We start from the raw sequence: 22,554 nt of genomic DNA, 5'->3' as shown, positions 1-22,554 counted from the left end.
GGGAGGGAGAACTGGATATATACTGGTTAAGATAACTGAATGAGTGTTGGAGAGTTTTGGTTTAAATGGTTGCAGCAGCGGAGCATATTAACGCTGACGCTCCCCCAGCGATGCTGGCTCTTTGAGTTGAGATGGAGGTTAGCAGCTGAATAATGATCTCAAAGGCATTTTCAAAGGGAGCAGATATGGAGCAGTCTCTTTCATTGACATGTATTGAGGTGAAAATGTAGGGCTCTCTGTTCACTCTGAGCCCAATTTAGTGATGCAGCATAACACAGAAAAACTTCTCCCACAATAGTAAATAAGAGATTGATTTATGAGTGCTCCGTACAGAGGCTGGTTAACGAGCATAGAGGCCCTCTGTATTATCACGGTTTTGTAACGCAGTTACACACTTAAGGAGATGTTTGTACGAAATGATGACAAATGGCCAAAAAAAAAAGATTCCAAAAAGTGGCAGCAGTGGCAGCTGAACAAAAACCAAGCTCAGCTAAATTGTAGCCACTGGCTATATGCAGTGCTGCGTGTAGTGGTGTTACGGTATGTAGGCCAACACAGCATGAGCTCATTTGAAGTATTTCAGAACTTTGCCAATGCGTAGTGGAATAGCAGGGGTCTGCTTTTAGCTCCAGAGAGCCAGAATTGTGAAAGGGAGCCGATGGTTTACATTCACAAATAAGCATACGCAGCAAAATATGCAGATAAAGATACAAATAAAAAAGGCTTGCATGCAGACAAGTATAGTCAGATGCTCTGACACACACACATGCATTCATAGACCCCCGCAGACTCACAAGGAGTGTTTACCCATTTATTTTGCCATTTGTTGTTTTGCTTGGTAAATCCGAACCACCGCACTGCTGCTGCTGACAGACACCAGTTTGGGGATTCTTTAGCTCTGGTTGTCCTTCCTTTTTCTCCACAGTGGATTATTATATAAGTGGTTTGTTCTGCAGTTGGACCCAGATGCTAGTTCTGTGGAGCTGATTGTGGCACTTTGTGTAATCTTTTTATTTGCCCTCTTAAAGTTTTAACCACTCCAAGTCTGTGACAATAGTTATAAAGAGGTTTGGGAGTTACTGTGGAGGAACTGGCTAAGCTGGAGAGAATGACCCCCGTCGATGTCCTCGGGTTATCTCAGGTTGGGGATGCAGCCTACACGGTTTACCTGTTTAGCCTGTTTTCCCACTGGGGGTGTGAGGTTGGTACACTGTGGCATTTAGCAAGCAAAGAGGACATACTAAAAGATGCTTTCAGTAGAATTACGGGCGCTTAAGCTATATGGGGTACAATCATGAGAGCGCCACAACTCCACCTCTAAAAATAAAAAACTGTAACTGATTTTCCCTTCAAGTCTGTCTCCTTGTGCACCTCTCAGTCTTGACTGTTTTTCGATTGCTGTGTGGAAGTCTACTCTAACCCGTTACCCATGTGCACCTGCAGTGGAACTACGCAAACCTGTACAGATAGCACTTGTCAAACTGACCCAGTTACCATGTTGAGAATTATCTGTTGATGAGAGATGAATCTGCAGATACAACCCAAACAGCTTTCACTGGAAAAGACCACATGTCCAAAATCCAAGATGCTGCATCAGGTCATTAGCGTGACCTGGATGGTGCTTTTCAGAATTCAGAGTTGTGCACTGTGAGGTTGCCCCTCAGGGTCAGACACACCAGCCCAATTCATCACAGTGGGGTTTACACCTGAAAATAGCAGGAGTGCTAGAAGCGTTTGCAGCTCTGCCCAAGATGACACATTTGAAGAAGCAATTTTTTATTTATTTTTTTACAAACTAACTTCTTATTCTGTAGTTTAAAGCTGCATCCATACTGGAAGCCTCATGGCGACCAGAGAAAGTGAACGACATCCACAACTTTCGAGCAACTACGGGCAAAATAACCGCTGGCAACGGGAAGCAGGCGGGACCCGAGATAAACTTTTCTTAACGTCCAGCCGAGCAACTGAAGTGACCAATGAGAGTGAAGAATACTGCTGATTGACATGTGACCTGGTAGTAAATACATTAGAGGGTCACCTAGGCAACTGGAGTTTGGAATGTTGAGCGCAACCTGAGAATTCCTTTATTTGGGATGATGTCAGCTTCAAAGTGATGCGCGACCAGCGAATCGCTGCCAGCTCATCCTCAGACGCTACTATTTATTCAGGCCTTTAACAGTTCAACACTGAACATTTAAACGCGTTTAACTGAACCACTCGCTCATTAGGAACACCTTCACTGCTTTTAAATACCTGATACATTTCTACACAGATGTGAATTATTTTTTTAAGCCAGCAGTTGTTACGTTTTCTGGGGGAAACACATTAATACGCTCTAACACCTGTGAACTGGTTAGCAAATGAGCAAATAAAGAAACACAGTATGCTGCTTTCCTGTCACAATACCTGGGGATTAGCGCATAACATGATAGCGTGATGTGAGCCCACGCAAGTTTATGTAACACACATATAGCAATAATGACTCACTGATCTTATAAAGTATCACGAGAGGGGGTTAAGTCTTCATGTTAGTGTCAGCCATGGCAGTGACTAAAAGCACTCACTGTAGCCGTGTGGATAGCACTTGCACACAGCTACAGTATACTATACATCGCGGTCCGATCTGGCCCACGGCACCCCTATTTCACCCACCATTACCCTCTGACTGGATGAAGACCCCGGGGGATGAACACACCCGAGGGACCTGAATGAAGGATAAACGGGGAGTGGAGGGAAGACTTTAGCTGAGGAAGAGATGTAGAATCACAACGAGGAGGAGACAAGGATGTGAAGGCTCTTTGATTCTGAGCACACACATGCACACACTCATGACGGGAGTGTGTGATCAGGACGATGAGCTATTGTTCCTCAGGGCTGTAAAAGTGTTCACAGGGCAACAAAACCTGATCGATAGACACACACCTCCACTCTATAAAGAGTCTTGTTAAAGAAGAAGAGTGAAATAGATACTAGTCTTTCTTCTCATCCCTGTGGACACACACACACACACACACACACACACACACACACACACACCTGGCAATCTATCATCTCACTTACTCTCGCTGTGTTTGTCCCTTTGTGACTCATTCTGTCTCTGTCAGCCACTTCTCCTTTGCTGCCTTCGTCTCTCTGTGTATGACCGAGCGTGTGCGTGTGTGTGTGTGTTCGTCTGCATCCCTCTGACACACTTGGACTGGCCTGTGACAAAAACAAGAGCAATCATACCCCCTTCATGCTTAACACACACACACACACACACACGAGCCTGCATGGGCAGATTGAAGGCTCTGAGAAACGCTTGTGTGCATATGGTCGTGCTCTGCTGGGAGCTGGCCTGGTTTCTCTCTCACCAGCGTCAGGACTTCAGATGCTAGCAGCTCCAGCTCCAAACCAAACCCTGAAAGAAAAAGAGACCGAACCACAAGGGACGTGGCAGAGATGAAAGAATGAATGACATAAGAGTGAATGAAGGTGCATCCGTGAGGAGAAAGACAGAGTGCAAAAAGGTGATGCATATTCAGCTGTAAATGATTAAAACACGATGTACCAAAATGATTTTTCCTTAAAGTCGCGTTCTTGAAGACTTTTTGTCCTGGTTGATTTGCTGACACCTCTGGTCGCTTGATGCAACAGCATGTGTGCGCTTTAACCACTATTGCATATGTGTTTGTGGGAGTTTTTGTGTAACATGATTTACTTGGGTTTACATAAGAAATTTGCTGGTAATTGTGCCATTACTTAATGTTCTTACCTGTGCCTGATACGGCTGTGTAGTTGCGACTAGGAGAATTCATTTATTTGGAATGATGAGGGCCATGTTGTCAAATGAGTATGTGCGGTTCTCCAGCATCACAAATCACACATTGTGCTCTTATATATTAAGATGTCTGTCAAAATACAGCTATTAATGTGACTCAGGGTGGCTTAGACTCATAGGGATTTGTGGAAACCTTAATAGACCTGGTTCTGCCTGTTACCCGCGGCTGGCTGTGTGTCAGATTTTTTTTCCCTTTGATTTTAAAAAGTACCTGCAGCATCGCGCAGAATACAGAAAAAAAAAAGAGTCTGATGTTCACATTTATGCACGGCACTGCACCAGTAACTTTATTAACATCGGATGTGACTGTAAATAATATTTTGTGTTCTACTGCACATCCAACAGGTCAGCTGTGAGACACTGACTGAAGCAGCCCCCCCATCTCCAAGACCCCCCCCCCCCCCCCCCCCCCCGCCCCCCCTTTTAGTTTTTCATTCTTGCATCCAAATGTATGCATTTTTCTCCCGCTGCCTCCCCTCATGCGTAAAACCTGTGCTTGCTCTTTATTATGTCTTTGAGATTACAATAACAATCAGTGCTCGTTGTTAATAGATTACTCACTACCTCATCATGTCTGCTTGCTTGCAACCTGCTAATTTGCCCAGCTCTTGGCACTTTGTGCTGATCGTTATTAAAATGAACTTTCTGCTTGTGTTCACAAATTACTGTTTTTTATATATATATATGTATTTAATATCACCTGAAAAACATTCCTGTTCTGTCAATGCTTTTTCACCAGCCTCACGCTAATCTGCCCTACTTAATAAATCTGGATTAGTGCTAACAAGTGGACTCCACTTCCTGTTACCTTCATGTTAAAAGTTGCCTCATGTTTATGTTGAATGGTTTCAGTAGACAATTATTAGCAGTAACCTAATAAAGATGCGTTAAGAGGGTGCACAGTTAATGCTGAGGCGTATAACGACCAGTAAAGCTGAATTATAAACCAACCAGGTGCAACACTGAAACCACTAAAACCTGTCACCATTAAGGCTTTTCACAAATAACTTTGGTAACCCTTTAATGTACCTCATCAAATGTCAGTCAACAGCATCCTTTGTTCCCATTGGTTGAGACAGACCTGCCCATTTCACATAGCTAGTGTTTTTTTTTTTTTTTTGCCTGTTGTTGCTACAGGATGCTGAATTTCACTGTGTTGCCACATCACCACTAGTCTCCTTCTGCATCGATGTCCCTTAAGAGATAAAGACATAAAATGAATAACAACAATGCAATGCTGTGTGGGAAACAGCAGCTGCCAACCCTCTAGTGCCAGACACCACCAGAGACCCTCAGAGGCCCCATGTTTGTGCCCTGATGGATCACAGCTGTGTTGATGACACGATGGGGACCTACACAATATTAGACAGGTGTAATGTTGTGGCTGATCAATGCATGCATACAGCGTTTTTTTTTTGGTTTTGTTTTTGTGTGTGTGTGGTGTGTGTGTGTGTGTGGTGTGTGTGTGTGTGTGTGTGAATCCTTATGCATCAGTGATTTCTCGACTCCAGCCCAGAAACCACAGTCTGGCAGAGAGGTAATTACTGAATGCATTACCATTGATTGGCAGCATGACAAAAATGAGGTTTGATTGATTTTAAGCATATTTAACTTAAAAATGAGAGGCTGCTGTGTTATTTTACATCACCCCGCTGTCGTTTTTCTCTGCTGTACTCAAAACCAGAGGTGGCTGTTACAGAAAGAGGAGGATTTGGAAGGCAAGGAGAAGAGGACAAATCCAAATGAATAAGCGGTAGGAAGACAGGAAGTGAATTGAACTCCCTGCTTCTGATACTAGCAGGTAACCCTCTCATTCGGCGCGTGGTTCTGCTCAGGAAAGGACTTGCATCAAGCACATCCCAACACACACACTCACACACACAGAGGTCCTGCCCAATAAGAGGGCATAAAATCTGAATAATTTCACAGATAATTTGGTTGTCACAGCCTGGCAATAGCAATAACAACTTTAGATAGAGAGAGAGCACAAAGGGAAGGAGAGAAAAGAGCGGAGCGAATCACCCTGGCCAATCGCTGTGTCTAAGCCAAAGTGGTGTTTGTGTGGGAGGGAAAAAAACCCTCTTTTTTAAGCTGTCGAAGAAAAGGGGGGGAATCTCTCTTATTTCATCTTTTCTCCTGCTTCCAAATCGTTCTTCCTCTCACTCGCATCATTCAGCTGACCCTCTGAAAAAAAATCGCCAGACGTTTAGCGTGGCAGCAGGATGATCGCACGCTCCAGCCTCGCGATGGTGGCCTAAAATACGGGGTACTGCAATTATAAAATAGACTCAGACACAGGTTGGGGATGTGCGCTCTATCCAACACACAGGTAGCTTCCATCGCCTTCGAAAGGAGCAGGCAGCATGTAAGGTGTGTGCGCCACATATTGAAATTGTGTGTCCTATACATTATTCAGATGCTTCGAGCCACCACATCTGTTCATTTCTCTGAGCGATACACACTCACACACACTCACACTCTGATAAACAATAATTACTCTGCTGCCAGGTGTGCATACACTCACTGCTGCTTCACTCCGGCACCCATGTCACCCTCTAACAATGGATTCACGTGGCATATAGTGTGTGAGGAGTGCATTTTTGTCACCTTTACGCACAGATCGTAATGAGCAAACCTGTGCAGGTGCCTGCAGGTTAGATGCACAAAAGTTTTCTGTGTATGTGCTCGCAGTTCACGAGAGGAAGTCTTTTCAAAGCATTTTAAGAAGCTGCTTACAATATGTTCTAACATGATCCCGCGTCTTTGTGTGCTTACATGTGTGTGTGTTGTGTGCCGCCTGTGTTTTGGGAAAGGAGAGGGAGATAAAGAGAAAAGGAGACAGTCTTTTCTGTAGTGTCAGCCTTTGATCAATGTCCCTCTGTGTACGTGTGTGTATCTGTGTGTGTGTGTGTGTGTGTATACCAAGCCCTGGTGTCTTGGAGGCAGATGAAACAGTGTGCCTCTATCCGGGACTCACAGAACACCCACTATCCCTCTCGCCTTTTCCTTTACTCTCGTCTCTGCTTCTCTCCACCCCTCCCTCATCGCCCCTCTAACCACTGTTCGTTACCACAGCCATTTTAAAGGCTATTCATGCGGCGCAGCGCCGTTCATCTTGCATTGCTGCGTTTTCACCAGCTCCTCTAGTTTTTTTTTTTTTTTCCTCGGGCCTTTTATCTGATTAGAGCGGAGTCGGGAGAGTGGGTGAAGTGGGCCTGCTGTTGTACGCTGTCTCTCAGTCAGATGGACGCAGCGTGAAGGTCCAGAGAAGACAACGGCTTTGGCTGTTAGAAAAGATAACAGGAGGATCTTGGGTGTCTGCTGACTCTGTGTGGCCCAGTTCTCTGTTTTGCTGCTCCACCAGCACAGCGTGCACTTTAGTGAGAGCTTGGAGAATGATAATAGATGCTTCAAAAAGCTGCACAATGATGATTATTTCCCACCTTTGGACTTTCTGTTAGCACTGCTGCCAGAGCTGTTTTGTGCAAGAAACTGTGCTGACATAGAAATATTGCTATGTATTGCAGTAATTAGCCAAATTAATGACCTCATTAGAATAATTGGTTATGTTTAATATATCATGGTGATTACAGTAGGGCATTAGGCAGCTTATTTGCCTCTTGTTTGTGCCTGGCTTAATTAATGCACCCAAACATTCTGCTTATTTGTGCGTTTGTGGTCTTTTAAGAGCAGCACAAAAGCCAGTAATGGAATGAGATGCTCATTGAGATGCACTTTGATCTGTTTTGTTTTGTGCCTCATAAAAGGTGAACCATAAAAAGTAGAAAATAATTGGTTCATTATGTACTTAATATAATTATTGTTACTTTACTGTTACCTGTCTCTAAGTGCAGCATCAACAGCCGTTTTTTGGTGCAGTGCAATTAAAATTAAATATTGATGTTTCTGCGTGTATAAAAGGTGATCAGGTAACACCCCTCCCTTCCACCACCAAGAATAAGAGAGATCATATTCCCCCTCTCACCATGAGCTGGATTCAGTTGGCTGGTAATGAGCTCACCACCAGCAGAACAGAAATCCCTGCTCAGCAGCAGCTCCTGCAGTCTGGGCTTCTGGGTTTATGTAAAGAAGTTTGATTATCCGTTTTAATGTGTCCATGTAGGTGTACCAGGTGCCTGGTGTGTAGTGCGACTGTAACTGTGTCCTCTATTTACTGCATTTTCTCTCCTGTTCTTGTGTTTTAATAACTATTATCTGTCTCTCACTGACATGATAATCCAGGTTTTCTCAGTGGTCAGGTGCAGTTACAGCTACTGCATATTCACAGATAATTGTGTGTATTAGCTCTGCTGTATTTCATATTCTATATTACTTTTCAAGCAAATGAGTTCTACAGTATACAGTATGAGTAATGTTTGGTAAGTATTTGGAGAAAATGCAGGTCTTATTTTGGCCACAGGGTGGCACCACATCCTTATCAGTAGGCTCCCTGAGAAGTGTTGTTATGTCTGTGTACTGAGTTCTAGCCAGAGTAATACCAAAGTCCTTTTATCCCCTTCTTATTTATATACCTAATGATTTCTGTTCATTATAATATAATTTATGTGATTCTTGTTGTATTTTTAGTGTTTAAGTTGCCTTTAATTATTTGTGTTTATTTGTATTTACTTTTATTCTTTCTCCACAGACAGAGCATTAGACCCCATAAAAACAGCCAAGCCTAGCTGAACAGAGGAAATGTATAATAAATTAAGAAATGTTTGTGATTTTGGTTCTAATGGGAAATTCCCCATCATCATAATATAACACTAATAAGACGCCCATTGCAGATAACATACTGTATGTTTGTGTTAGGCCAGATTGGAGTAGCTACCAGCATACAAGTGTTTAACATCCACTGTAGCAGCTTAATTGATGACCTTTTCAGTGCACCTGTCTTTAATAAAGCTTTAATTAGGAGTCCCGGTAGGATCTCAGAGGCTGCCACTTAATGGGTACTTAAATAGGAAAGATTTAGGTCTTGGGTGGAACAATCGAAGATCCTTACCAGTAATCATGAGAGGCAAATGTCAGCTAACAACATAAAGGGTAAGGTATATTCAGCTGCTCTGATAAATGAGCGGTTGTCTTACGGGGAAACTTGGGAAGCGTTCGGCACTTTATCGTCCGCAAGGGAAATTTGCATTTGAAAACAGCATTTCGTGTCATTATGAAGCACAATGAAGAAATTAAACTCAATTATATGAGACAAAGCACTGAATGAATAATTAATGTGGTAACGGTGCTGCATGCATAGAGTAGGTGTTCAGAGTATGTATAGTCCACATTATGTATGCAAATTAGGGCCCTGCAAATCTCGCAAGAGGATGCATGTAGACACTGAAGATTTCACATTTCCAATCACACCATATTTCTCCGTTAATTCAGATCTCTCCCTTTGAGACTTTTACTAATTTTAGAGTCTTCATGGGTGTGATGGATACACACACAGCGTGGCAGCACCTGACACCTTTGGTTTGTTTTTCCTACACGTAAAATCTGTCTGTGAGCATAAATGTTTCTGCTTGATCTTCTTCATATTTGATGTAACTGATAGAGAAGATTTAAAAAAAACAAAAAAACAAGCACAATCGTCTGTTCCTAAATCACAATCACGATGTGTCATCGTTTATAATCCCGTTATGGGTTTGATTCAGATTAGGGCCACCTGTATTTCTCAGACTGCCGGCTGCTGTACTCTAAGTGGTTATGTGTAGAAGTCGCTGCTCAATGACATTACACAGAGTAAACGTCATTAAGAGAGGGGCTGAGAAACCAATTTCTTCTGCCACTCCCTTTGATTTCTCTGTGCACCGGCTGTGACTCCTTGTTGATGAGTGATGGTGCTGCTCACTCGAACGCTCTTCTTCTCTGCAGTCTTGCGATTCTCTATTAGAAGCTGAGCTACAGGCCAAAGTAGGAATCATTTTAGCATCCGACAGATGCCTAAACGTCAAAGCTACACTTACTAATAACATCTTGTCTTGTTCTCTCTTCACTTTCCTCCACTCCCCCCCCCACCTTTGTCCTGCATCCATCTTTGTGTTCCACAAATAGGCTTCCTCAGCACTGGAGATCAGTCCGCTAAGGGAAACTACGGCCTGCTGGACCAGATTCAGGCTCTGCGTTGCTCAACGAGAACATAGGGGCACTTTGGTGGAGACCCCAGAGAGGGATCACCATATTTGGCTCCGGAGCTGGGGCCTCTGATGTTAACCTCCTCATCCTATCGCACCACTCTGAGGGTAAATTTAACTTTCTAATCTGTTATTTGATTGTTTTTCTTTGTACAGGACACATTTTGTTAATATTATTGGTGCTATTTTCTCATTTTTATGTATTTAATACTAAATAGATAGATATAAATAGAAAATCCAGCATTACCACTAAGCATAGGGTTCATGGATTTACATGATTGACTGACTTTGCTAAAAGCTTTGATTCAGTCCTATGTATTCTTTAATTGAATTCAGTTCAGTTCAATTTGTTTATATAGCATCAGATCACACCAAACAGTCACCTCATGGCGTTTTGTATTGTGAGGTAAAGCATTATATGATTCACAGATCAAAATATCCTTAGTCTGAAACAAGCCATTTTAGCTCTCATCCCCCCTTCCTTTAAACCAGCTCTCTTCTGATTGGCAGCTTGTTAAAACTCCACGTGCGACCGTTCAGGTCTGCTACTGGCCAGATGTGTGTGGGCGGGGAGCACAAAACCTAAATACAGGATGAAGGTGCTCTGAAGTAGTGGATAACATGGAGACTTTACTCCTTCATGTTTATCTGTGCAGTTTAATTCATTTACAGCAAACTGCTACAGTTTGTGTTCTCCCCACCTCTGTGGTGCTCGGCCGCATTTCAGATTGCGAAGCACATCTGGCTCCGCGAAGATGTTTAACTCAGAGTTGCACCTTAAACGCAGGTCGTTGGGGTCAGCTTGAGTTTGGATCACGTTCATTTCAACCCGGACTGAGACCACCTCCAAAAGGTTTCAGCGCAATTGTTTTGGTCCACACCTGAGTGTGATGACTGCTTTTACATCTGCACAAATGAACTGCACCAAGAGGGAAGCAACCAAAAAAATTTGAATTAAACAGACTAAACAGCACCGGTGTGAAAACACCCGCAGAGCTCATAGTGCAGAGGTTAATTGTCTTAATGACTCATTTCCCATTAAGGGAACCAATATATGATTGAAATGCACATATCATCATTTGCAGTGTGGTAGCAATTGTCATTTTTGTGCTGTTTTATAGTTTGTTTGTTTAACCATTAGTGAGATTGCATTCTTGCTTGCACAAATTCTGTCTGAACCAGTAAAGTTTCTGCCCTCACTCAGTCAGCTCTTGTTCTCTGTAGTGAGCCATGTTTTATTTAAAGTAAAATATGACAGCAGAAAATTCATGTCACGTGTAGAAAGGCAGCTTGCGGCATCCAGCCCTGAAATGGTTAAGTCCTATGATGTTCACTTGACACCTTTATCCCCAAAGGAGGGCCCTGCTTGTCCTTTGAACTGAACAATTTAAGCAGTCACGTAAACTAATGTGCGAGTCGAGGTTTGATCCAGGTTATGTTATTCATCTCTTTGGAGGATAAATGGGATGGAAGCTCCAGCATTACTCTGAATTACCCGCCTTGGCGTCCGCTCTTCTGTCAGCGGTTCACTGCTCTGCAGCAGGAAGTCTCTCCCTCCACCGAAATCCAACATCTATCTGACCTCGTGCTCCCCATTACCAACAGCACAACCCGAGGTCTAAGTGTTAACACGGCACCGCCAAAAGACAGAGGCCGACAGACCAATCGGCTTTGATCGGATTTGAGATCAGTGTGGCCGACGATCCGCAGCCAAACGGTCACGCACTCGCCGCCTTTGATCATGCTGTTCTTGAAGCTGTCCTCCTCCAATCGTAACTCCTCTGTTCTCTCGGCTCCTCGAGGACTCTCCCTCAATATCGCTCTCCTCTTTTCATTTTCTGTCTCGCACACGCAAACTGCAGAGGACAGAAACAGGGAAGAAATGGTGGGTGAAAAGAACGAGAGATTAGAGAGAGCGTGTTCGCACAACCACACATCTGTTTCAATTACTGCTGTGTGTGCGCGCGCGTGTGCATGCGTGTGCGTGTGAGGCACCAAGCAGACGTCTGACTTGTCTCTAATTTTGACTCATTCTGTCTGTGTAGATGTGCCTTGAAAACAAATGTGTTGTCAAAGCTTGAATGAGCATCTGTGCACTGGTGCTGTGTCACTGTATCCATTTAGCACAATGTCTGTAATTACTACTGATGTCTGTTAACCCTTCATATTAACTCTGACAACCCACAAACCTTCTGTTGGTAGGTGAGCATCCTTGTCTGAGTTTATACATACATATGTCCAATACAAAGCCTGCTAACTTAATTACTTTTATACTTAAACTTTAAATTGGGTTCTCTCCAGGTACTCCAGCTTCCTCCCACAGTCCAAGAGAACTCCCCTGTTGATCACTGGCATTGTAACCCATTAAGCTCCGCTAACCACGCTCTGCCAACCCTATGTGCTCTGGAAGGGTTTTAACCAGTACTGCAACAGTCTTGTATGTTAAAATAGAAAAAAAAAAGCATAAAACATTTTGAAGGGAAAGTTCTTTGTGATCATAGGTCAATGTGTGATTAGCATAGCTTAAAATATAAAGGTATAAATAAAGAGGAAAACAGTTACATCCCTCAAAGTGACCAGTACTCACTTGATTAGATTGTAAATGTTTGCTGTTATTAGTAGTAGTAGTAGCAGTAGTAGCAATGGTAATATTGTTGATAATACTTTAGTTATTAAATGATTTTGTTAATTATTAAAGTGCATATTAGCTGCTTCTTGCCTGTTTATCCATCACAATAAAGAATTTATTAATACTTTATAATAATAATAAGCTGAGATTCATTTAACTCGGTATCTTGGGTGTTATTTTTCTATCATCACTTCAAGTCACTGGTTTCTTGTCACCTCTCCGTGCGTACAGCCCTTTGAAAGGTGGCAGTACCATCCCTTAAGAGTCCCTTAATAACATCTAATAACTGCAGTGAAAGTAAAGTCTAGTGTGTTCCCTGTTTACCCTCCTGAGACCCTGCGTCCACATATAGGGACATTACATTTTGGCTTTGTTGCACCTTATACTTCATTGTGCTCAATAGTATTTTATACTTTAAGTCATGTTGTGTTATGCTATAAAATAATCCCAGTGTCCACATCTGAGGACATCTTTTTTTCTCACAAAAGTATGTAACAACCATGTAACAACATACAACTTCCTGTTCAAAGAGGAAGCTTAGGATAAATACATATCAGGTCCATCTAATCACAAATATCGAGGAGAAATTGAAAATGCATCGCAAACAGGAGCTCAGGTATCAGGAGGTTAAAGTAAAATCTTGCCCATAACTAATTAACACGTTGCTCAACACTTATTAAATAGTTATAAGAAGGTTATTGAGGAAAAACTCTAACTGGTCTTCTAGATGTAGAATATGTAAAATAAGGCGTTAATGCTTTATAAAGAGCAGTGACTGATGAAGAGCCATTGTGCTACTAAAATGCTATTAAGCAGCTTGTAAGTTGTGGAATTCTGTGCATTTATGTAACATGTTGTCTTTTTTTCACATTTCTTTCTCTTTGTGCATGTATTAACCCAACACGTGAGCTCCAGAGATGTCTCTAATTATGTTTCCTAAGCATAAATGCTGTGCCACACTGATTGCATTCCAGCTCCTACATGAGCACAAATAGAAAAAATATCTAGTAGTGCAAAACGACCTTAAGAATTAAGGAAACCCACTGTTAACACCCTTTTGTCTTGTTGCTGACAACCAACCTCACCCGGTCCCTCACTCTCCACCTGTCTGTTCTCATGCCTCCGCTTTGTCATCACCCCATCGTCATCTTCCTCTTCATCAGCATCTAATGGTGTTACATCAGTGCACTAGACGCCACCTGTCTGTCATGCCTTCCCCCCCCTTCTCCCCTCCGCCAGGGATATCAGGTAAGGAGTCTGTCATCCTCACACTTAAGGGACACCAATCATGTCAACAACACAGTGTCACAAATCAGGTCTGACATCAGAGGCATGCAGGATGGATAGCAGGATGAAAGTGGCAGGTAGGGGTTGTTAGTGATACTGATATGAAGGTTGGAGGGATATGGAGGACAGTAATCAGTATCCATACACATTTAAGAAGAGGGAGACAAGGACAGGATGAAAAACAGGTGAATGTGTGCTGTGGTAATAATGTTGAAGAGGAGAAAGAGGGAATAAAATGCTTTGAAATGGAAAATATGAAAGAAGCAGCAGCAGCCAGATAGCGCAAGGTTATCAAGTAGGGAAGGCAAGAGGCATTAAGGGGTGACAAAGAAACTGATTTTAAGATGAGTAAAATATACCTCCTCTATCTGTCTCTCTGTCTCTCAGTGCAGATATGTAGGTATAGCTGCTTCCAAGCTACTTCTTACTATAATTGATTTCCCAGGGAAAGGAGGCTTTGCAGCTCTGCTTAATAATTAACTGACCAATCTTCAGCCCAGGAGAGGGGAGAGAAAGAAAAAAGGGAGCGCAGGAGGAAATGAGAGAGAGCCAGGCGGCCCCCTTAACGAGCCACTTGAGTGGTTTAAACAGCAAAGGACAGCCAGAACTAAGGAGGCAAAGAGAGAGACAAAGAGGGAGAAATACAGCCAAAGAGACGCTTGGAGGGGGGAGAAAAAAACAAAAAAAAACAGCCAGCACAAGAAAAGGAAAAATGGATCTTTTGACATCTCAGATGAGCTTATTCCCAGTCCTGTCTCCACTTTTCGGTGCTATAGCCCCACAGCATGCTCTGTCAGTGTTGCTCTGGGTCTGTAGTCCCATCCTGTATCTGCCAACTTTTCTCTAGTGAGAAACGTGGGATGGGGGTGAAAAAAAGTTATGTGGAAAGTTATGTGATGTATACATCAAGCATCTTCTCTTTGCCCTGTCCTATTCACAAATCAGTTTTCTTATGCAGAGCTCCATCCTGCCAGTAAAATTGATTTTAAAAAAATTTGGAAAATGCACAACCTCACCGACCTTCTACCGTGTTTCTGAGATAAAAAAAAAAAAAAAAAATCACCCTCTTTCCCATGTGTCCTTTCAGGTCTGTTCCACAGAGCCATAGCGCAGAGTGGCACTGCTATCTCCAGCTGGTCCGTCAACTACCAGCCCCTCAAGTACACCAAGATCCTGGCCCGGAAGGTGGGTTGCACCTACACTGAGACGGCCGACCTTGTTGACTGCCTGAGACGCAAGAACTTCAGAGAGCTGGTGGACCAAGACATCCAGCCGGCCCGCTATCACATCGCCTTCGGCCCTGTTGTGGACGGCGACGTAGTGCCTGACGATCCCGAGATTCTCATGCAGCAGGTGAGGGAGGAGAGCTCTACTGTGTTTTATTGTGTAAGCAAAGTGGAGAGAACTCACTGGATGAGTGTTGACGCTTGTCAGCTGGTGTGAACTCACACCTTACCAAACTGTAATGCAGTGAAAAAGAAGTGCAGATGTACATTATCTGGGTGGTATACTGTATTTGAGACACGTTCACAAGTTTCTTTTGTGTTGTTGACAAATAAAACTTTATTAAAACTCACTACACAACAAGAATAATAAAAGTTAAAGGTCAGAAATTATGAACAGAACTCAGGTAAAAACACCAAAGCAGAGGAACGCGTATGTGGAATGAGGTGGGTCACAGTCACGCACACAGAGAGGACACAACTGCAAATACACGGCGGACCAACTGGCTCAGACGAAACCAAAACTGTGAGAGCAAAAGCAGCAATGAAGGCTGGAAAAAGACAGAGGAAGGAAGTAAACACAGCTACAGATGCACCAGGAAAAGTGGCTACCAAAGTAAAGCAGAAAGCAACAACACAGAGTGGCAAAGAAACTCACAGGCACAGAAAAACAAGAAGTTCTAAGAGAACCCTGAAGCACTGAGATGTGATCCTCTAATTCAAAGCACTGAGTGCTTGCAGAGTGTCTGCCTACGTTTTCAAAGATTAAGTTTCTCAGTACGATAGGGATGTTTTACAAGAATAAAAGTTTATTCTTTTTATTATTCTTCCTATAATTAACTTACTGTATGTTGTCACCACCTGCTTTTATGTACAGTGGCATATTAGGGCCACCAAAGGTTAAAAATAAAAAAATAAAAAGGAGAGCAGGGCAAGTGCAGGTAAAATGTATTATTATTATTTTTCTTTTAATTGAAAAAGATTCACGTATTTGGTCTCCTGGGGTCAATAACTCATGAGAAATGTTATTAGAACACCAACAGCACCTCTCACAAGCTAAAATGAGCTGAACTGAACCAGCACCTCTGGCCCCTGTGTGAGGCGAGGTGAAGAAATGAAACAAAGAAAGTTCATCACCAAATAATAACCACATGTTGTATGTGTGAGGAAGAAGCACGAGTTTTCGCAGCTGCTTTATTAATAGGCTGCTAGACTCTCCTATAAGATCCCCTAAATGATTCATAACTGCAAGAAATAATTAGAGGTGAGCATGAGAAGCTTTCTTTGCATTAATTGACACTGTGGAGTTTTAAAAGATCAGCCTGCAGCTGTGTTTTAGAACTAATGTGATGAAGCTAATGGGATGGATTTGAAAAATTACATTACTGAAGAAATTATATCATCTGCTTATTATTGAAGTTATTGCAATATTAAAGCAGAAAACCCTATATCTGCCCCCCCCCCCCTTTTTTTTTTTAAACTGAGCTTATAGTGGGGGTCTCATGCTAACAGTTATTCTTGTTTTACTGAGAAATTAAATGCCACCTATTCTCAGATCTGTTTTTTTAGTTGCATTTCTGGTTGCAGATTTCTGAGACATTGTTCCAGCACTCAACATGTACTTCCTTATGTCCTCCACCAGGGGGAGTTCCTAAACTATGACATCCTGATAGGCGTGAACCAAGGAGAGGGGCTGAAGTTTGTGGATGACAGTGAGGACAACGACGGCATCTCAGCTGCAGCGTTCGACTACACCATCTCTAACTTTGTTGACAACCTCTACGGATACCCGGAGGGTGAGCAATACCAACTCCATACTTCTGCCACTTTTCAAAAGGCTTTAATTTTATGGCCGCCGCCTTCTGTCAGATAGCTGGCATTTGCAGCTTCAGATTTTGTCTTATTAGGAGCCCTGTTTGTTTGGTGCATTCATAAAAGACTTAAAAGGATAATAGTCAAAAACAAACTTGGACAATATAGGTCATTATCAAAAAGAGTTTTTCAATGAAGAACATGAGCAACTCTGAAACTATGGCTCCCTGTGGAAAAGCAAGCATTTAAACATCATGCGGGTAAAGAATGAGAAGCAATAAAATGTGAGCCCAGTGAAGTGCATCAACCAAGACAAGCATGCTAAAGAGATTGCCTATCATCCAGATTATTTTACACCATGGTGGGTCTGCGCCTTAACCTTTGAGTCTCTGTGGGCGCTAATGCTGTCGCTCATCATCCCCCAGGCAGCCAGCGCCCAGTCACAGAGTTGTTGTTTCTAACAGATCAGCGTACAAACCCCTCACAGCAGACCACAGTCATAATACAGACATGTTTGGATAATGCAGTCACGCTCCCTCTCTGGCTCCTGCCACTCATTCTGTTATCTGAGAGGCTTTTTTTCCTCTTTTGCTCTCCCTCCTCTCTGTCTGTGTATCTTTCACTCCTTTGCTGTAATTCTGGTTAATCTTACCAACGTGTACTCTGGTTTCAAATCTCTTGATCACACTGATCTCATAAAAATTGCTATCACTGCTGTTACTTTACTCTTAACAATTTTTCACCTTTTTCTTTTTCCCTGGTCCATTTTTCCCCCTCCTGTGCTTTTTCCACCAGGCAAAGACATTCTGAGGGAGACCATTAAGTTCATGTACACAGACTGGGCAGACAGGGATAATGGTGACATGCGACGGAAGACTCTGTTAGCCCTGTTTACAGACCACCAGTGGGTGGCGCCAGCTGTGGCCACTGCCAAACTCCATGCTGAGTTTCAGTCCCCAGTTTATTTTTACACGTTCTACCACCACTGCCAGACCGAGACGCGACCTGAATGGGCCGACGCGGCGCATGGAGACGAGATACCGTACGTGTTCGGCGTACCAATGATTGGTGCCACAGACCTGTTCCCATGCAACTTCTCGAAGAATGACGTGATGCTGAGCGCTGTGGTCATGACTTACTGGACCAACTTTGCTAAAACTGGGTAGGCCTCATGTCACAGTCACACTCTACTGTACGTTGTCTTTTTGCTCTGACATATGACTACAGGGTTATCATGCAAGGGTGTACTGTTTTAGTTGTAGACTTTGAATGTCTTTTCAAGGGTTTGCTTCCAGTTTCTGGTGGTTTAGGTAAACTTATTTAAGTCTGGTGACATGTCATTTAATTTAAGTTGTTGAATAAAAAGGTAAAACACCAGAGACCCATTCTCTATGTATGTGCATTAAGAGTAACTCCAGACAAGATCAGTAAATGTTTGGGAAATCACCATATTACATGACCATGGTGTTAGGTGACTGGAAAAGAAAATTTTATGCTTCATTTTCAGATTAACTGCTGAGTGGGCGACACCCACTTTTTTGGGAGGCCTGAGCACTAAAGTACCTTTACCCCTGAGTATCCATGGGCCATATGGGTTATTTATGTAACTGGCAAAAAGAAAAAAAGTGAGATCTTCATGCAGATCTGCAGCAGCTTCACCTGGATTCACTCCATTCATTGATTTTGGTCCTGGAAGTAGATCAGTATCTCACATCTTCTTACAGATCCCACAAATTTCTTTATTTTTACTTAATCAATGTTAGATGGATATTACAAATCATCAAAAAGAATTATGGGTAGCCTCCACAGATTAAAAACAAGAGCACAGCTGAATGGCTGAAATGGTCCGCAAAGTAGGGTCAGATGGTGTGGTCGCTGAACTTCAGGCCTCGCCCACTAAAATCTGCTTACACTCTCAAGTCTACTTAAAACATATAAAGATACATCAATTTTAGTTTCTATCAAAAAATATGGTTGGGCATTCACGTTTGTGAGCCTAACGTTGCACAAAATGCAGAAATAAGAAGGTGTGAAAGTTTGAACTTAATGCATTTCCATTAAGTCTGTGAAGAAAACACTAAATTAAAAGGTCACTTTAATTAAGATTTAAGATTTAAGATAGTGTTTATTTGTCACATGCACAGTTATACACAGTACAATGCACAGTGAAATGTATTTTGTACCTGCAACCATATATACACACACATATAAATAGGAAGAATAAAATAAAAAAAAGTAATTCACACTATACACTATACTCTATATACTATACACTATACACACTTTTATAAATTATAATATTTACATTGTGCAATAATGGTCCAGTTAGGGCTCAGAGTTGAGCAGACGGATGGCTTGTGGGTAAAAACTCTTCTTCAACCTTTCAGTCTTAGTCCTCAGGCAGCGGTAACGCCGGCCTGATGGGAGCAGGGAGAAGAGAGAGTGTCCGGGGTGGCTGGGCTGTTTTAGGATCTTCATGGCCCTCAGCCTGCACTGCTTGGTGTAAATGTCCTGCAGGTTGGGGAGGGTGGTTCTGATGGTCCGTTCAGCTGAACGAACCACCCTTTTTAGGGCCATGAAGTCCTGCTTGGTGCAGTTTCCCATCCAGGTGGTGATGCTCCCACGCATGATGCTCTCGATGGTGCAGGTGTAAAAGTTCCTGAGCACCTTGAGTGGGAGCTTGAAGTCTCTCAGCCGCCTGAGGAGGTAGAGACGCTGTCTGGCCTTCTTCACAGTGATGTTTATGTGATGAGTCCAGGACAGGTCCTGTGAGATGGTCACTCCCAGGTATTTGAAAGTGTCCACTCTTTCCACCTCAGCACCACTGATGACAAGTGGATGGTAGTCCCTCTGCTGCTTCCTGCTGAAGTCCACGATCAGTTCCTTTGTTTTGCTGACGTTGAGCAGGAGGTGGTTCTCCTGGCACCAGTTCTCCAGGCGGGAGACCTCTCTCCTGTAGGCTGTCTCCTCATTGTGAGAGATTAGTCCCACAACAGCAGTGTCGTCAGCAAACATGATGATGACGTTGGACTCTGACGTGGCCTCGCAGTCATGGGTGTACAGTGAGTACAGCAGAGGGCTGAGCACACAGCCTTGGGGGGATCCAGTGTTGAGGGTGAGGGAGGATGAGGTGAGGTGACCCACTCGTACCACCTGTGGTCTGCTGGTCAGGAAGCTGTGAACCCACCTGCACAGGGATGGGCCCAGGCCCAGGTCCAGCAGCTTAGAGACCAGCCTGGAGGGAACTATGGTGTTGAATGCTGAGCTGTAATCTACAAACAGCACTCTCACATAGTTCCCCTTACCAGTGTCTATGTGTGAAAGGGTCTTGTGGAGGAGGAAGGATATGGCGTCATCTGTGGATCTGCCTGGCCGGTATGCAAACTGTAGTGGGTCGAGGGTGGTGGGCAGTGAGGAGGTGATGAATGTCTTGATGAGTCTCTCAAAACACTTCATCACCACAGAGGTGAGTGCTATGGGCCTGAAGTCATTGGGGCTGCTGGGGTGTGGTTTCTTTGGGACAGGGACTATGATGGACTTTTTAAAGCAGGTGGGAATCACACACAGTTTCAGTGAGAGGTTGAATATCAGTGTAAACACAGGTGCCAGCTGGTCAGCGCAGGTCTTAAGGACACGTCCACTAATACCGTCTGGTCCAGCCGCTTTCCTGGTGTTTACACGTCTAAACGCCCTCCTCACGTCGCGCTCCGTCACAGTGAGTGTCTCCGCCCCTCCGGCCGGGAGCGCAGCGGGCTGTCGGCTTCCCGACTCAAAGCGCGCAAAGAAGATGTTGAGTTCATCAGCCAGAGAAGCGTCGGCACTCACCGGGTGTGTGTGTGGTGCTTTGTAGTCCGTGATGGTGCGTAGTCCCTGCCACAGTCCCCTGGAGTCAGACTGTTGTAGTTTCTGTTCCAGTCTGCGGCCGTAGCGATGTTTAGCCTCTTTCACCGCTCTGCGGACGTTGTATGATGCAACCTTGTAGTCCTCCATGTTCCCAGAGGCGAGGCCGGAGTTGTAGGCAACGGTGCGGGACCTCAGGGCGTCGCGGACAGATTTATCCACCCACAGCTTCTGGTTGGGAAAAGTCCTGATGGTCCTCCTAAGTGAAGTGTCATCAACAACTTTCCCAATAAATCCCACAACAGTTTCCGTAAACTCCTCGATGTCTCCGCCCGCGCTGCTGCGAAACATGTCCCAGTCGGTTGAATCCAACGATCTGAATATGCCAAAATTTGCTAATTTAGTCACAAACATTTCTGTATCTACAGTACATCTTCTCTGTCTGGCAAGCTGATGGATGAGTCTGGGTTTGGTGGTTGCCAGGAGAATGGTACTTGTGTGACTGAACTGTGCGAAGTGTAAAGTTTGGTGGAGGGGGTATTATGGTGGTTTCAGGAGTTGGGCTCAGCCCTTTAGTTCCAGTGAAAGGAACTCTTAATGCTTCAGCATTCCAAGACATTTTGGACTATTTCATGCTCCAAACTTTGTGGGAACAGTTTGGGGATGGTTCCTTCCTGTTCCAACATGAGTGCACACCAGTGTACAAAACAAGGTCCATAAAGAGTTTGGTGTGGAACAGCTTGACTGGCCTGCACAGAGTCCTGATCTCAACTTGACAGAACACCTTTAAGATGAATTATAGGAAACTGGGAGCCAGGCCTTCTCATCCAACATCAGCATCTGACCTCACAAATGCACTTCTGGAAGAATGGTCAAAAATTCCCATAAACAGACTCCTAAACCTTGGCAGTATAGTGTATCTTCTGTGAAGAGTCCTAAAATTGCAAGATATCATTCTTTCCAGTATGAAAGCGAAGGTCTTTGATGCTCAAAATACAACAACACACAATACACATCATAGATCATGTACTATAGACACAGAAATGTTTGTACTTAAATTTGCAATTTCTGGTCCGTTCAGATTAAGTGACCATTTAATTTAGTGGAAATGCATGAAGTTCAGACTTTCACATTTATTTCACTTTATTTCTGCATTTTTGTGCAAGGTCGTGAAAACTGAAAATTTTAGGCTCGCAAACATTTCTGGGTCTATAGTGCCTTTCCAATACCTTTTAAGAAAAAGTAGCAGATACTATGACATTGAGCCCAAGTGACGCTATTTGCTCCATATTTAGCTAAATGTACTCTGTTAGGTCAACACGTCTCAGTTCTAAGAAGAAAACCTGTGCTGATATGCATTGCCGTCATGTACCCATATAAAATTTGTACAATACACACACGACATACAAGCTTCTATCAACAGTGAAAATACTGTGTAAGAAATGGTTTGTTTTAACCATTTTTTATGGAATGCACATAATTTTTATAGAAACTATAACAGGACATATTGACGTATATTTATATGGTTTAAGTAGCCTTTAGTGTGTGAGCAGACTTTGGTGGGTGTGGCCTGAACTTTAGTAACCACACCCTCTGATCCTGCTTTGAGGACCATTTTTAGTTTTTCAAAGAAAAAGTCGATATATTGTCAAAGCCTTGGTGTCGGCGCCGTTGGTGTCTATTCCACAAAAACTTTAATGTTACCCATAAGTAAAGAATGTATCTACTAAAAATCTTGGGACAAGTTAGAATCTCTACGACCTTGACCTAAAGATAAAGGTCAGAGGTCAAGTTTTGTGAAAATCT

General features: G+C 43.2%; 1 protein-coding gene across 1 annotated transcript in view; it reads left to right on the top strand.

The window, feature by feature from the left end:
• Window positions 1-22,554, top strand: part of nlgn2a (neuroligin 2a) — a 158,253-nt gene that overhangs the window by 128,950 nt on the left and 6,749 nt on the right. The window contains 5 exon segments of the mRNA XM_030754074.1: window positions 9,878-9,993; window positions 9,996-10,065; window positions 14,961-15,226; window positions 16,739-16,892; window positions 17,704-18,070. Coding sequence (XP_030609934.1) covers window positions 9,878-9,993; window positions 9,996-10,065; window positions 14,961-15,226; window positions 16,739-16,892; window positions 17,704-18,070 — 973 coding nt within the window.

This window comes from Archocentrus centrarchus, chromosome 18, assembly GCF_007364275.1.
Source record: "Archocentrus centrarchus isolate MPI-CPG fArcCen1 chromosome 18, fArcCen1, whole genome shotgun sequence".
NCBI classification, from domain to species: Eukaryota; Metazoa; Chordata; class Actinopteri; order Cichliformes; family Cichlidae; genus Archocentrus; species Archocentrus centrarchus.
This window is presented reverse-complemented; position numbering and strand designations above follow the sequence as displayed.